The sequence below is a fragment of the Lagopus leucura genome, unplaced genomic scaffold (genome assembly GCF_019238085.1).
Source record: "Lagopus leucura isolate 7727_CA_CO unplaced genomic scaffold, USGS_WTPT01 Super-Scaffold_100009, whole genome shotgun sequence".
NCBI lineage: Eukaryota > Metazoa > Chordata > Aves > Galliformes > Phasianidae > Lagopus > Lagopus leucura.
The window spans coordinates 23,314,304-23,330,051 of record NW_024962266.1 but is presented as its reverse complement, the minus strand read 5'-3'; the positions used below and the strand labels follow the sequence as shown (position 1 = coordinate 23,330,051).

General features: G+C 39.1%; 1 protein-coding gene across 1 annotated transcript in view; it reads left to right on the top strand.

Annotated features, from left to right (window-relative positions):
• Positions 1 to 11,796, top strand: part of EPS15 (epidermal growth factor receptor pathway substrate 15) — a 43,533-nt gene extending 31,737 nt beyond the window's left edge. The window contains exons 19-24 of the mRNA XM_042873649.1: positions 805 to 941; positions 2,267 to 2,336; positions 3,555 to 3,631; positions 4,046 to 4,208; positions 6,761 to 6,939; positions 8,818 to 11,796. Of these exons, the coding sequence (XP_042729583.1) occupies positions 805 to 941; positions 2,267 to 2,336; positions 3,555 to 3,631; positions 4,046 to 4,208; positions 6,761 to 6,939; positions 8,818 to 8,964 (773 nt within the window). The 3' untranslated portion in view covers positions 8,965 to 11,796. The remainder of the gene's footprint in view (positions 1 to 804; positions 942 to 2,266; positions 2,337 to 3,554; positions 3,632 to 4,045; positions 4,209 to 6,760; positions 6,940 to 8,817) is intronic.
• Positions 11,797 to 15,748: the final 3,952 nt, after the last annotated feature.

Genomic DNA, 15,748 nt, shown 5'->3' with positions numbered 1-15,748 from the left:
ACATGGGGGGGGGGGGGGAGTATCACCACTTACAGTGTGAAAAAGATGATAATGACTTAAAAAGCCACTGTAGGATGGATGTATAGCAGTAGCAGCTGCCCACTTGTGTTAAACCTTTTCAGAGAAGCCTGTTCCCTAGGAACTTTCCTCTTGCTTTTGAAAGTATTCTTAGTGGGGATTTAAATATATGGAGGTGGTAAATGGAAGGCCCCAAACTCAAAGGATGTTTTGTTTGCAGAGAAGTTGGACTGTACTTTTAAAGGCTCTTAATTCAGCATCTTTCTGTAGCATAAATCTTGAAAAAGATGGGGAAATCCATTGAGGATTAAGCAGTGTTTAAGCAATGCCATTGCATTACTTGCTCAGTCCTGAACAGCGTTACCAGTGGCAAAAAGAAAATGGGCAGTAGGAAGGCTACAGCATGGTGGGTGCACCCAGTGTCAAATAAGGAAACATCAGTTATGTTTGGGGAGTGAAGGAGAAGAAAGTATAAGAGTTGTGAAAAACGTTAGTTGTTATAAAAATGCTTCTTTGTAAGGGGGCTGAGTTAAAGAATGTCTTTACCTGGTTCTGCTGAACTAGTAGCACAATATAGTTTTTGTTGTGTGCAGAATATGTTGGTTTGTCTAGTGGTTGAACCATGGAATTCAGAGTATTCACAGACCAAGGATTTTTGAAGCATCAAATCTGTCTTGAATGTGTCACCTTCCTGCAGAATGAAAGAAGCAATATAAAGTTTCATTTTTAAGATGCTAAGTTAAATAAAGCAAGTAGAATTGTTAATGAGATGTCTATTTTTTTTAGATCCCTTTGGTGGTGATCCCTTCAAAGGCTCAGATCCTTTTGCAGCTGACTGTTTTTTCAAACAGTCCTCCACTGATCCTTTTGTGACTGCAGGCACTGATCCATTCAGTGCAGCAAGCAACAATAATAACAGCACAGTAAGCTGATAACATATTTTTTACTACTATATATAATTTGGACAAAACTATCTGGTGCATTTGGACCTACGTTAAAATGCGGATATTCAGAAGTATGTGGCTCTCTTGTCTCTTCCTGTTGCATTCTGGAAATAGTCACACAGAAAATAGAAATAAAAACATTTTAAAAATATTTCAGTGTGCAGCTCCACAAGTCAGAATGTTTTGGGACTGAGTTAAGCTCTATTAATAGCTGGTAGAACTTAATCTTTGTTTTCTTTCAAGTTCATTAATCTCCTCAGGTTCTGTTGAGACTTCACTTTTTTCCCTCTGAAGCTTGTAGGATCAATAAGTATGTTTTATCTTATTTAAAGTCTGATGTGATAGCAAGTTCTTCTAAAAACCCAAGCTGTTTTACAGATGTGGTGTTTGTTTTTCAGCATCTTTTTAAATTTGTCACTGGAACCCAGTCACAATGTGGAAATTGTTATTGAATGGCATATTCTTTCAAATAAACTTAGGCCTAACTTCTAGCTGTTCATATTATAACTGAGCAGTTACTGATTAATCACCAGCCTACAATAAGGTAGAGCTGGACACTAAGTCTTGTAGGATGTAACTTTAATGAAAATAAAGTAATATTGAGGGCTGATAGACACTTACTCTGAGAAGCTGAAATTATGTCTTAAGTTTGTCCTAGTCTTTTTGCAGTATCCTCTTTCAGTGGTGTTAATCATACCTCAGTTCTAGTTTTGTGTGTGTGTATAAAATCTGCATTTATGTATTAAAAATACAAGTGGACTATTAATGCATGTAGGAAGCAAGTTAAGTGGCTATGGAGTGTGCCAGAGGTGAACCTGCAAAAATGAGATAGTGAGGAATTACTCTGCCTTACAGGGGTGTTCTTTTCCTTCTGTATGATATGCGTGTTACGCAGATGTTGAGGTCATATTACCAGACCTCCAGCCTTAAAAATTGGTTTTCTACAATCTTCAGTACTTTGCACACTATCCTTCTTCAAATCACAATATTCTAATACTTTGTGGACTGACAGTAAGAGAAGTGAAGGCATGGGATGCACAGTCTGTAGCAGCTGATCCTTGTGTGATCTGCATTTCTAAAGTTATGCATTTGTCAGAAATGCTTTGCTGCACCTTTGTTATTGGTGTAGCAATATCTTCACAAAGAATGTCTTTTTTTCTTTTTAAACTTTGATGCCTGGCGTAAAGATGCTGGACCAACCTTTTCTTAAACCTTCTGAACTTAAATTGTGATTGTGTTCTTAGAATGTGAATTAATCAAGCTGAAAAAACAAATTTCCTACTAAAGTAATTCTTTTATTTTAGACAGAGATTCCGAAGAAGAATGATCCTTTTGCCCCTGGTGGAACAACTGTTACTACATCAGATGATTTAGGTAAAAGGAGACTGTGCACATGGAATTTACTTTCTTGTTTTTGTTCCTAGTCTTGGCTGAATTTGTAATGGGGGCATTTTAAGGACTTTTCCAAATTAACATTTAACATAAGGAACAAGTTTGTGGAGAGTGTTCTTATTTAAAATAAGCAAAGAACTCCTCATCCTTAGCCTGTACCACCAAAGACTGATTTTGCAAAAATGTTCCTCTTCACCTAAAACTGCTGAAATACCCTTATCTAAGTGTTTGGGCTAGTTGAGTGGTTTCTACTACTTCCCATTAGGGTTGCTTTTAGGAGATTTCATGTTGCTTTCAAAGTAAAATACAAGGTAGTTATGTACTATGTAAGAGAATCTAAGATAAAATAACTGTTTGATCAAGGTTTCTGTTTGTATTGCTGTGTCCCTCTCTTATCTGAGGGTAAAGATGTTTTTGGGAGGAGTCTAATCCACTCTATTGCCAAGTTGCACCAGGAGGCATTCATCCAAGGCATGAATCTTTGTGATATTGTACAGTAAGCAGTAAAAAAAAACAAAAACCAAAATCCAAAACACTGTTTTTGGAGGCAGAAGAGATTATTGATATTATTGGATTATTGGTAAATGTAGTATGCTTCTTACTTTACAACAGAACAGCAGTTCTTACATGCTTTGTGGCATGCAAGAGTTGAAGAACACTGTTGTTATTACAGGTTGAGTTCATACAAGGTTTGAAGACACTGTATTCCAGATGTGAGCTTACTGTTGGAAGTGATCTCATTTGTGTTCATAGTCATTTGTGGCTGTACACAAAATACACAAAAAATACCTGTCTGCACACAGATCATAGAATCATAGAATCACCAAGGTTGGAAAAGACCTAAAAGATCATCCAGTCCAACTGTTCACCTATTCCCAATAGCTCCCACTAAACCATGTCCCTCAACACAACGTCCAGCAACATCAATACAGAATACAGATACATCAATCAATACAAAATACAGATACATCAATAGAACCTTTTCAGGAGAATTAATGTTAATGTTGTATAATGTTAATCAGTTGTTAATATTTAGGTTTTTTTGTAAAATCTCAAATAGCAAAAGTGCCCACCTAATTATGTATTTCACATGGAAGTAGTCTTCAGTAGGCTTCATTATATGTAACAGCTTCTTTTTTGTTGCAGGATCTTTCAGTGTTTCATATTTCATTTCTGTTTGCTTGATTTTTGTGTACTTAGCTACAGACCCCTTTGCCTCTCTGTTTGGAAATGAATCCTTTGGAAGTGGCTTTGCTGACTTCAGCACGCTGTCAAAGGTAATGTGAAATTAGTATCACTCAGAAAATGCATGAAACTCTGCAGTGACTTACTGTATTGTTATTTCTTATGGTTTTTTTATCGTTAGTTTTGCCAATAATTAAAATTTACAATGGCTAACTTTCTTGACAGAGGCTTTTTACAGTAAATTGTCTTGCAATTCCAGTGTGAAAAACACAAAGCTTTGTGTTTTCTCTGTATTTCAAATGGCTTTGAATGTATATAGCTGCACTCAACTTCTCATTGCTGTACACACTGACTGTTCCTGATTTTTTTCTGTAATTTTCATCAATGTTTGCTTTCATTCTTCCTGGATTATGAGTTTAAAAACAAACTTTCATTTCTAAAGATGGAAAGTTTTGGTGACATTGCACTGAAAGTGTGTATGTTGCTGTTTTCTTTCTTTCTCAAAGGCCAACAATGAGGATCCCTTTGGCTCTTCCACATCAGGCTCCGTCAAAAATGTGGTCATAACTAAAAACTCATTTGAAGAGCCACCAGCCAAAAATGAGGATGTCCCTCCTGCATTGCCCCCTAAAACTGGAACTCCCACAAGGCCCTGTCCACCACCTCCTGGTAAGAGCTGATGTGAGATGCTGATTAGCTTATTTAACATTGGTGGTAGGGCAGTAATTACAAGGGGATGGTGAAGTATACTGGACTAACAATGAATGAGTGAGAAGATGTAAAACAAGTCTGTTCCTGATCTGGTTTTTTTTGCCTCAGTGTTAAATTTTGCTTGACATTTGTGGCAGCATAGCTTGCTGTTTTTTCTGAGTTTTGTTTTTTGTTTCTTTTTTAAAAATGAGACAATATAGAGTTAATATGGGTATCTGCAAGAACACAAATGGCTACAAATTAAACAGTTGCTGTTGAAATAGGCTGTGAGTATTGTTTGAAGTGAGAAGCCATTGTGTTCTACCTACTGCAAAACTTCCAGTTTTAATGCTGCCTTTAAATAAATATTAAAACAACTCAGTGTGTATGTGGCTGGAGTAAAATAAATTAAACTAGAGTTAAGGTGACAGCCTCAGATGTTCAGATTAAATTTTTCCAGGTTGCCTTGCCAGAGGTCTGTAGTGTGAACCTAGCCAATGCAATAGCAATAAACACAGGTTTCCTGTGCTGTTCTCTGTTCAGCCATAGCTGAATCCTCTGGTTTGCTCCATGAATACACATCAGTCTTCTCCAGAAAATATTATGATTGTCATCAAAGTTAACCAAACCTTCTTCTGGTTGCATGAAGTCCATGTTACAACAGAATCTGTACTTTCAATCTTTTTTGTTTTCCATAGATTGGAAAATACATTCCATTACTCGTATTCATTTAACTTTTCATCCTTCATTTCATTCTCTTTAAAAACTTCTACTGCATCACTTTCACTACTACACTCTATGGTTGAATTTTAAAGTGTTGGGAAAACCATAGCATGAAACTTGAGTAAGTATTCATCTTTTCCCCTCGAAAGAGGACAACACAGAAAAAGTAATACTAAAAGTTTAAACTCAAGTGCTTAATTGTAATGCTGAAGTGAGGAGATCTGTTTCATGCCTTGCAAGTAGCCTGTTTCATTGCAAATAACATAACATAAAAGCAGTTGACGTGACAAGTGGTGTTAATTTGAATGTTTGATAGTGTTTCCTTCTGTGGAGGCCCTTAAAGGAGCGTGTGTGGGATTTTGGATTCATTATTTAGGAGTGGCTACAAGGTGGTGAACAAATTCATTTTTAGAGTGCAAGCACCTAGTGGCAGAAAAACAGTACTGCTATTAATGGATGGCTAGAAAAAAAGTACCTTCTTCCTGTGGTTATCATGATAACCATTCCCAATAAATTCTTTGCCCATCATGAATCACAAATTGAGATATTGAAGTGTATTTGTTCTTAATGACTCTCTTGGTCAAAACAAAGGAATGCTTTTTTGAGGAAGTGCCTGTCCTTTTAAAACTTCCTGATAATGGAAAGTGCATGGAAGGGCTACTTGCTTGCTTCTGATATCCATTGCCTTCCCAGGCACTGATGAGTGCTACCATTTCATGATTTTTGGGTGGGTTTGGCATATACTTCATATCCTTACAATTATTAGTCCTTCCTCTGTAAAAGGATTCTTTTTCTAGATGTCATTTGAAGCTGCTTCTCCCACAGTATTCAGGAAAATAAAAACCATGCCTTGTTTGCCAGTGATAGAACATGATCAGTGAGGGAAGACTATCATGGGAAGGTTATCTGAGAATTGTCTAAATAAATCATGTATTCCCCAGGGGAGCATTCCTAGAAGCCTCGAAGTCATTGCTGAATTAGAATCTCTTTTGGTCTGTGAAGAACAGAAGCATACGACCACTGCAGTGGTCAAACCACTTATTGAATTTGCTGGGTGAATTCAAGAAACTGCAATGAAACCTTTACTGTAAATAATAACATATGGAGAGAACGGTGGGATGAAATTTAGCTCAACTGTTCTTGGAAGGATTTGGATTAATGTCCTCAGAGGTGCTGAAATCTGACTGGGGTTAAGCTGAAAAAAGAACAGGTGTGGGCTCACGTCTGCTTCTATTTCATCTGCAGCTACTTGGGCAGGGATGAACAAAATAGTTAAGCCTGTTTGTTACAGTGTTTGTTATATGGCTTAACTGTCTTCGTTTTTCTGTGAAATGGTGTGTGTTAGCACAGCGAGAGGATGCTTTTCCTTGCTGTTTTAGAAGATTTGCATTTCTGTTCTCTAAATCAAATTCTGTTACTTTGATCCAGACAAATAATAATTCCAGTAAGGCTTTTTTTCGTCATGGATAATTGATAAGCAGAAGAAATTACTGTGTTGATAGAATAGGGACTGAAGACTTAGGAATTCTCTTCCCGAAATATTGCTACATCAGGACATAATTGTGCTCTTGAATCATTAACATACATGTGTTCCTTTTCATCTGATTACACTTTAAGAAATATTGGGCCATGCCCTCATTTTTTAAACTGGCAACCCTTCCTCTGAAGTCATGATAACTCCACTAATTTATCAAGAGGAGGTTGCATTCCAAATAGCTTTTGAATTTGTTTTTCTTTTTTATTAATACTATTTTTGGCGTGTTATTACCTGCTATCTTAAATTCATTTTAAATTCATTTTAATCTAAGGGAAAAGACCTATCAATCAAATAGACTCTTCAGATTCCTTTAAACCGAGCGATCCATTTCAGCCTTTTCCCACCCCAGAAATTCCCAAAGAACAAGAAGCAGATCTATTCTGTGATCCATTTGCTCCCACCAGCATCGGTAAAGAGGCTGACCCCAACAATTTTGCAAACTTCAGTACTGTGAGTAAACACTTTTTACATTTGTTTCAGTATACTGTCAGCTTTGAATCGTTCACACTGACATCTTCAGTCTAATTTAAAATATTAACACGTCTCCCTTTTGTACGTGGGATCTCCCTTCCACTAAACGATAGTTACATTTAGTTTACAGCTGAGGCTGCCCTAAAATAGAACAATGCAATAAATGATGAAGTTAATGTTTATGTTGCATTGCTTTTGTGAGTTTGTAACACTTTTTTCATGGAGGCCTCCTTTTAGAAGTAGGACATTTCATACATTTGTTCTAGGTATTATTCATTTTATCAAAGCACACAGCAGATGTGAAATGTCTATAGGTATAATAGGCTTAATTATCTAATTAAAAACACAACAAAAGACATGATCTTAATCTTCCTGTCACTGAACTGTTTAGTTATAATAGTGAAATATATGACTGAAATAGTGATGAATAGCTTCATAATAGTGTATGTTAATGAAATGTAATGTGGTGAGTTTGGAATGGCTAGTAAACTCTAGATTTATGTATGATGCAGTGAAAAGTAGTGTCTCTTTGTAACCAGAATCCATTTCATAGAAGTCGTGGTGTCCAAGCAGTAGAAGCAAATCTAAAGGTTTGTGCATGCCTATATATGTAATTTTTATTTTATTTTATTTTTGAGCTTTTGCAAAGAGGAATTTTGGAAGGCATCATTTCACTTTCCATCTTGATATCTGTGAAATGCAATTTGCATTCACAGTAACGTGATCATACTGCTTTTTTTCTTCTTTTTTTGGTGGGGGGTGATAAACCATTTGCTTGATTGAAGCAAATGGAGGGTTGACAGTTTTTCAGAACTGACTTGTGCTGGCTGATGTGTCTTTTTAGCATGACAGTAATGTTACTGATTGCTTTTACTGGTTAGATGGTCTGAGAAGCTAGTTTGGAGGACAGAATGTGAAATGTGGAGGAGGAAGCAAAAGTTAATGATTTTTATAAAGGAAAAAGCATTCCTTTCTAGCTGTTACTACTGAAAGAGTAACAAGTGAACTATGGAGAAAACACAATCTTTTCTACTCTTAAATACTAGCTCGAAGCAGGAACTAACTGGAGTACGTTGTGATAACCCTGTAAGACTTACCACCGGGACGTTCATGAACACAAGGGCTTCAGCTACCTCTTAGCATTTCTGCATGCTTAGTAGAAACAAATTCTGGTATTATCTTTTGTATTGAAAATAATACCATGTTTTCTGACTTAGTCATTGTATCACAGCAGTTCAGTTCATATTCTGTTCATATCAAAGTACACTGAAAGGATCTGTTCTTTTTCTTCTCCACTTCTCCACTTATCACACTTATCTTTCTCTGTGTTATCATAGGCTTCTAACTGTTACCTCAATATTCTGCTGCTTTTTACCTAAGTGTGTTTCATCTGCACAATTAAAGTCATTCTACAGCTAATTTTCATAGTCACTGTCATCTGGAAAAGGCATCTCTAATGAAAGTACAATTAATTAGGATGTCCTGTCATGCTGGATATGGGTGTACTTGCTCTATGTTCTCACCATTCATTCAGACTTTTTATAGACTGGTTTGTTATTCAAAAATAGTTTGATTTTAAAGTATTGCACTTGCTGCTCCTGCAACCTTTTATCAAAACTTAATACTGAATTTGAAATACAGTGTATTAAATGAAAAACAGAGCAATAGGGTGGCTTTAGTGCAGTTCTTAACAGTTAAACCTTGAACTAAGCTAATAGTAATAATTTACTGACAATAGAAAGCAAGTAATATTCAAAAACTGTACTATGTCAAATGTTTTACTGACACTCACTTAAACCAAGAACAGGATTAGTTATTGCATTATTAATCTGATTATTTTGTCTTTTAAAAATGCAGTATTCTACTGAGGAAGACATGATTGAATGGGCTAAGAGGGAAAGCGAGAGAGAAGAGAAAGAAAGATTGGCAAGACTAAAACAGCAAGAGCAAGAAGACTTGGAACTGGCTATTGCACTCAGTAAATCTGAAATATCAGAAGCATGAAGTTTAGAATAAGATGTTGTCATATGTCAACTGTTTTGTCCCTTTTCCTGAATACCTAACCTATTTAAATGTTAATCAGAAGATTACATATATACAGAAAAATTAAGGAAGGTGGTGTGTTCCTGCTAAATTCAGTCCTTTTGGTTATTTTTATTGTTTGAATAACTTAATTCTAGCATTCAGTTTCTCTCAAGTTTTCAGGAAAATAAGGAACATTTCCCAGATGTAAGCAAATCAGTTGAAAATGCAGAAAATGAGACATTAGTTTGACTGTAATCCGTCAGCAGTTGGTAATTGAACACAAAGTGAACACAGCAATTATTCTGCCATGGCTGATTGTCTCCCATCAAGCAGTTAGTCATTGAAATCTCTTCTAGAAAGATTTTAGTAATGCCAGAGTTGTGGAGTGCTTTATTTTATATGGATGCATATCGATTTTTATTTTTATTTTTTTCTCTTCATTGAAGATTCTGTTACAATCTTCATGGAATCCAAGTCAAAAAGAGTGTGTCTTACAGAAACCTTTAATGCTTTTCTTGCATGGTCGTAGGTTTTAAGACCAGTTACTTTGTTTTATAAAGCAATTAAATGGAAGATTTGTGTGCATTTGCTGTTGGCCAAGATGACTGCCAGATAACAAGGCCCCGCTGCTCTTTGAGCCAGTTTTGCTTGTGAAATATGCAGATAAGTAATTGGCAAGATTGCTTGCCCGTTCACTGGCAAGATAGTAAGTTGAAAATGAAATGAGACTGAGAATAGAAAGAAAACGTCTGATTATTTTTTTCATTATTTTTTTAAAGGTTGCTTTTTTCCTGTATGTGTAATTTATTGAATGCCAACAGATAGTTGCACCTTAAACTGATTTATTTTTTTTTTTAATGGTCACTGAGTGGGATTGATATGATTTTAATGAAAATAACTTAATGAAAGTAACTTATTGTTCACTTTGAAAGAACTCCACTCTGGAGAATTGGTTTAATTAAAATAATTCCAAAAATAATCTTTTGCCCTATCTAAGACAAATGGATGGCAGCAGCATAAGCATCAAGAGATTTTTCTTTCTTTCTTGCACTTTTAACTTGTGGTGTTTCTGTTGAGGAAATGGAAAAGTTTCAACACACAGCACTGGGAGGGGGAGTTGGACTCAGCCATGCTTCAATACACTTAACCTCTTCCTATTATCTGCCAATGCTGCTGTTGAAAGAGTTTGATAGTTTTCAGTTTATCAGGAAAATGGGGAACCGGACTGCGATGTTTTTTCTTTTGCACTGGGAAATGAGCATTGAAACACCTGCTCAAAAAAGGTAACTCAAATTTTTGCAAGGATTAAATAGTTAAAACTTATCTATACATCTCTGCAATGAGTGTACACTAATCTTGCAAATCATGCTTAACTGGATTACATAGTTTCTTATCTTTTGTTAAAAAATGTATACTCAGTGGACCAACACAATATTATTATGTATATATTATATATATATTCTTGCTTTCCTTTATGGAATTTAAAAGTTTTGAGTCATTTGATGTTACATTTCATGTTACTGACTCTGACTATAGTACTTTTACTCAGACTACCAACAAACCACTGCTGTGAGCTAAATGGCATTACTTATGAAGTTTTAACTTTTTTTAAAAAAAGAAACTTGTGGGATTAGCCTCTATTTATAGACTTCCCTTTTGTTTAAAAATTCTAACAATAGCCTGTAATTATGAAGAAATAAAGTTTAAGTACAGAAGTGTGAACTGTTTGCCTATTTTTTCAAAAGGGTGCGGAGCTGTAAAGTAACAGGCAAATGTAACGTGAGCGTGAGAAGGTGCTCTGTTTGTAGTCTGATGGGAGGTGGTTCATTTTCCAAGAAACAAGCTGCATCAACAGTGGGGTTAGCTGCAGTGCATATTAATCCCATTTGTCACTTGCTTCATTAGGAGTCATGGCAGCTTCAGTGAGAATTCATGCTACGTTTGCCTCAGGATTTTTGCCTGCACAAGGTTTGCAACGCTCAAATGTTCCATCCTTAATATTCCTTTGTGAAGATATGTCAGCATATCATGTGCTCTCAACATAAAGCACGTTTTCTTGGCTTGGTAAATCTGCAGTTTGACCCAGAGTATTCTTCTCAATGTGGTGCATCACATCTTCATGTCACAGTGTGGATGTAGACTGCTTGGTCAGCAGTTCAGGAGTTCCAGCAGTCTCTCATGTCTTGATGCTTCTGTTACAGCAGTGATCAATATCAATGTACTCATCTAAGTGGCCCCAAATATGTATTTTTTTCTGGTTATCTTTTTAATGATGCATCAGTTGGTTTAGACAAGGTAATATTTTCATTAATTTCATTGGATTCATACACAGCCTGGAGGTCGTTTGCAACCATCTGTGGGCAGGTTTTTTTCTTTTCAAATCCTCTACCAAGTTCACATCTTGGACATACTTTTGCCTCTGACTGTGCTGGTTTCAACCTTGTCATCCCTGCAAGTTTTGAGCTGTCCATATGATTCTAATATGAAACTGAAAGTAGTTGCTGTTCATCTTGATAAATTTGATACCCTTTTCTGTCTTTGTCTGGTTTACTGTCTTCTGAGGTTCTGTCGTGTAAAAGTTCACTGAATTCACAGCGAACCATTGCACTTTTTATTTAAGAGGTTATCTAATGTTTAGCAGATGAATTGGCCACCTGACAGCTACATTTCCAATGCAAAGTAACTTAATAAGAAATTGTATCGGTGGCATGTACTGGGAATTAATGTTAAATATCTGTTATCACTGCCAAGTACTGACAGAATAAAAAGGCAATAAAGGTGCTTAATAAAGGACCTGATATACTGAGTTGACTTTAAGTTGTCTAGGAGTCTGTCTGCTACTTTAAGCCTGGAGACATGATGTGACAAAGAATGCTTCTGCTCAGTTCTTAAAATCTGTTGTGTGCAACATCAGTATTGGGCTTCCTGGTTTCTTTGGTTATACACATTTCCTTGCCATCCTTTGCCACCTGACATGCCAGCCGTATGTCACTTCTTCACACAAATAGCATCCAGTTGTCAGAACCATGTTGCCTGCTGTTGTTTCCCCATTAACTTGTCAATAGCTTCATTTAGCTACTGAAAGTTAAAATTCTATGTTTTAGAATGAAAAATTTTAGCAAAACTATAACTTCAGTATTGGAATGCTTCAGTTATTCTTTAGCCTGAATCTTCCAATGTGTGCGTTGTGTTTTACAATATTGACAGAGCAGTATTTTTCATTGATATCATTTTTAGATAATAAAGGAAACAGAGCTAAATTATGAAAGGGTAAAATGAGAAAAGTAACTCATCTTCAAAATGTTGTCATTTCCAGTCTTCACGGAATGCTCTTGAATTTAATTCTGTTGTTTATTAGGGTGATGGTTGGGATTCCTATGCATCCATTGTTTACCATGGAAGATTTGTCTTGTGCAATTGTAAATCACAAAATATACAGTAAAGGAGATTGTCAGCAGTTATTAATTGAAGTGGACAGAAATCTTCCCAAATTGAAGATCCTTCCTGATGCAAGTTTGAAACTTACTTTTTGGGTAAGTAGAGTGGAATGTTAATTACCTGTATGGGTGTTACTGAACACCTCTTGCACTAAAAGTGAGAGATCTTGAGCTGCTAGGACCTTAGATTTTTGAATTGAAAATGAAAAGCATTAGCTTTTAAAGATCCTGTAGCTGATGGATGGGAAAATGCTGCACTGTTTGGATATTAAGAGGTCAAGATGTTTCCAATTATCTCTTGTTGAATTATTGAAGGATTTTGGACAAACCACTTTTTAATGCTAATCCTCCTCCTGTTTTCTAAATGACAACGGGCCTGGCAGTATATTGTGTAACTGCTGAAATTAAGAGGCACTCCTGTTTGTAGTAACAATTGTGTGTGTATACTTGTGTATATTCCACAGGTAAGGAAGATTTAACATAAGGAGCTGGTTGTACTCTAGGGCTGTTCAAACTGGATAGTAGATTAAGAATTCAGCCAAAAATGCTGTTCTGAGCAAGATACACTTGCTTGAGGATTTAGTTTGCTGATTAACACGGGTTGAAATTCTAACCTTTATTTCAGACGTCTGTCTCAACAGCAAGAGATCTTTTTAAGACTCTTTGCAAACTGACAGCTTTCTCGCTTTTCTGTCAATAAAAGAATTCATTAATTAAATGCACTCTTTCCATTTTCTCTCCACCCAGCTGCCCCTATGTACTGGAGTGAGACCCAGGACTCCTCCCCCTCATTTTAGACCTCAGGAACCATGTTCAGCTAATCAAAGACTTTTTTTAACCTTACACATCCACTGTTCCCTAATACACCCATTGTTTCGTTATGTCAACCTCGTCCTCCTGTTTGTCCTGCCACTCCCTGCTCTGTGTGTGTTCACCTTTCCCTTTTTCCCTTGCTCATTTCCTTCCACGAACTGTTACCCTGTCAACCTGAATGCTAAGATTATAATACAACAGACGATCGCATTGTTTTCAGCATCACGCATCAATGTGTAGCTTAAATTGTCTTAGCATTATTTTTTTCTTTGTTATGCTTCTGTAAATGAAGTTGTCCTTACTCTGTTCATGCTGACCTGGGCTGTGTGCACGGCTGGCTGGCACCACTTTGTCCAGCTGCTGTGCTGCGGGCAGGAAGGCTCCAGCTTCACACCCACGCCCATTGGAGCACGCTGACATGGCGGCCATCCATCCAAACCTGGGCTAGCAAGGAGCTGTGCCGTGCTCCTCTCAATGGGAGTCAGTAGCCCTAATTCCAACCTGCTGCCAGCAGCGATGCAAGAGCAAATTGTAAAACGTCACTCTTGGAATTTCTCAAGAGTGTCCTGGCTATTAGCACGTGGTTTTTAGTTGCGGTCTGGAAATTGCTTCACAGTCTTAACATTGAATTGAAGTTAAACGTCTTTGGGGTGGATTCCCTTATGTCTGACGGTGCCTTTTGCTTACCTGCACTACTGTTCTCAATTTTTGTTAAAATTTCTGATAAAATTATCGATGACCTGTGAGAATTTGGGCTCGGGCCAGGCTGCACCGCGTGACGAGCGCCGCGCGGGACACGGGAGAAGAGGCCAAGTCCCGCAGCGGAGCCCCGCACCTACCTGCTCGCGGCGCCTCGCGACCAGTCCTCGCTCCGCCCGGGGCGGCGCCGCCGCAGCCGCTCACCTGTGTGGGCGGTCCGTCGGCGGGGCCCGGCCCGGCCCGGCCCGAACATGCGCCGAGGCTCCCGGCCGCCGCTGTTTCACATCATGCCAGGTGGCTGCGGCGGCCGCGCGCGCTGGGGAGCTGCGGGAGCGGCGACGGCAGCGCGGGCGTCTTTTCTGCAGCCGCCAGAGCTCCGCGCGACGCCTCCATGGAGCCTCCCGAGGGCAGCGGCAGGAGCGGGCGGGCCAGGTGCGGGCGGGCCAGGTGCGGGCGGGGGGCGCGGGGCCGCCTCATCTCGGGCCGCGGGGGGCGGCGCGGCACGGCGCGGCACGGGCTCGGGTGGCTGAGCGCCGACCGCCTCGGCCGGGGGTCGGAGGGCCGGGCGAGCGGCGCTTCCCAAACATGCGGCGCCACCGAGGGCGCGGAACCGCCGTTTTCTTTCAGGTGCTTGTTTTCCTTCCTTGTCTCGCGTGGGAGGTCTGTGCAAATGCCGTACCTGTGCTGCAGTCCTTCAGGAGCTGCGTTCGCGTCTGTCTTTGTCTCTGCCGTCGCGTTTCGGAGCGGGGCGACGCGCCTCGCCCTGCCGGCCTGCAGCCCGGCCCTTCCACGTGTGCTCGCATTGCCCGCAGAGCGCACGAACTTCTGTGTACGCATCGCGTTCTTCCCTGAGGGCAACGGCAGGTTTTACTTGTGGGACCACAGTGATCATCAAGTTTCAAACCCCCCTCTATGTGCAGGTCGCCAACCAGCAGACCAGGCTGCCCAGAGCCACATCCAGCCTGGCCTTGGATGCCTTCAGGGATGGGGCATCCAAAAGCTTCTTGGGCAACCTGTTCCAGTGCGTCACCACCTTCTGTGTGAAAAAGAGTTTGCAAATCTACGTGGTGTGTCGGGAAGTTCTGAACGTGCAGCAGAACGTTCACAAAGCGTCCTAAAGCGGTTTGTTGGATGCTGTTACATGGGGGTGTCCAATAGACGGTGCTGGGAATTCCGTGCTGAGGCCTCGTTGCCTTTCTGCAGCTCCATCTGCTGGAACCGAGGGTCACGTACCAGCACCTCGAAAAGAACGATATTTTGCTTACCGTGCTCCAAAATGCTGGACTTGAGATGTGTTACAGATCAGGATTTTTGCTAAATAATGGAAAAATTATTAGTATTTTCATGTTATGGCTCATGTTTTTACTTAAAAGTATACCTTTACACTGAATGATGTAGGACATGTTTCTGTAGGACTGAGCTCGTGGTTCCTGAGGTTTTGGAGATGCTTTGGGAACAGACTGAAGTTATTAGGTTGTGGTTGGAGCACAGGACAATCTAGTGGGCTGCTTGGGACTGAGAACAAACATCAGGTTTTTGAGCAGGAGTGATGGAAAATGGCCTCTCATCCTGCAGTTTTTTGGCTTTTTGTCTTTGATGCTAAAATTTCAGTTGTCTTTTGTGGGAAAACAGTAATGAGAAGGTATTTGAGTGTGAGGATGGTCATTCAGATATACCTGACTGAAATCTCAAATGCAAGTCAGGCAGAGTGCAGTGCTGTGTTATTACTGTCCCACCTGTTTGGCTCTGAGTGCAATTGTTGTCCTCAATGGGTGAAATCTTACAGCTGTGTTTGATTTACACCAATCCACATT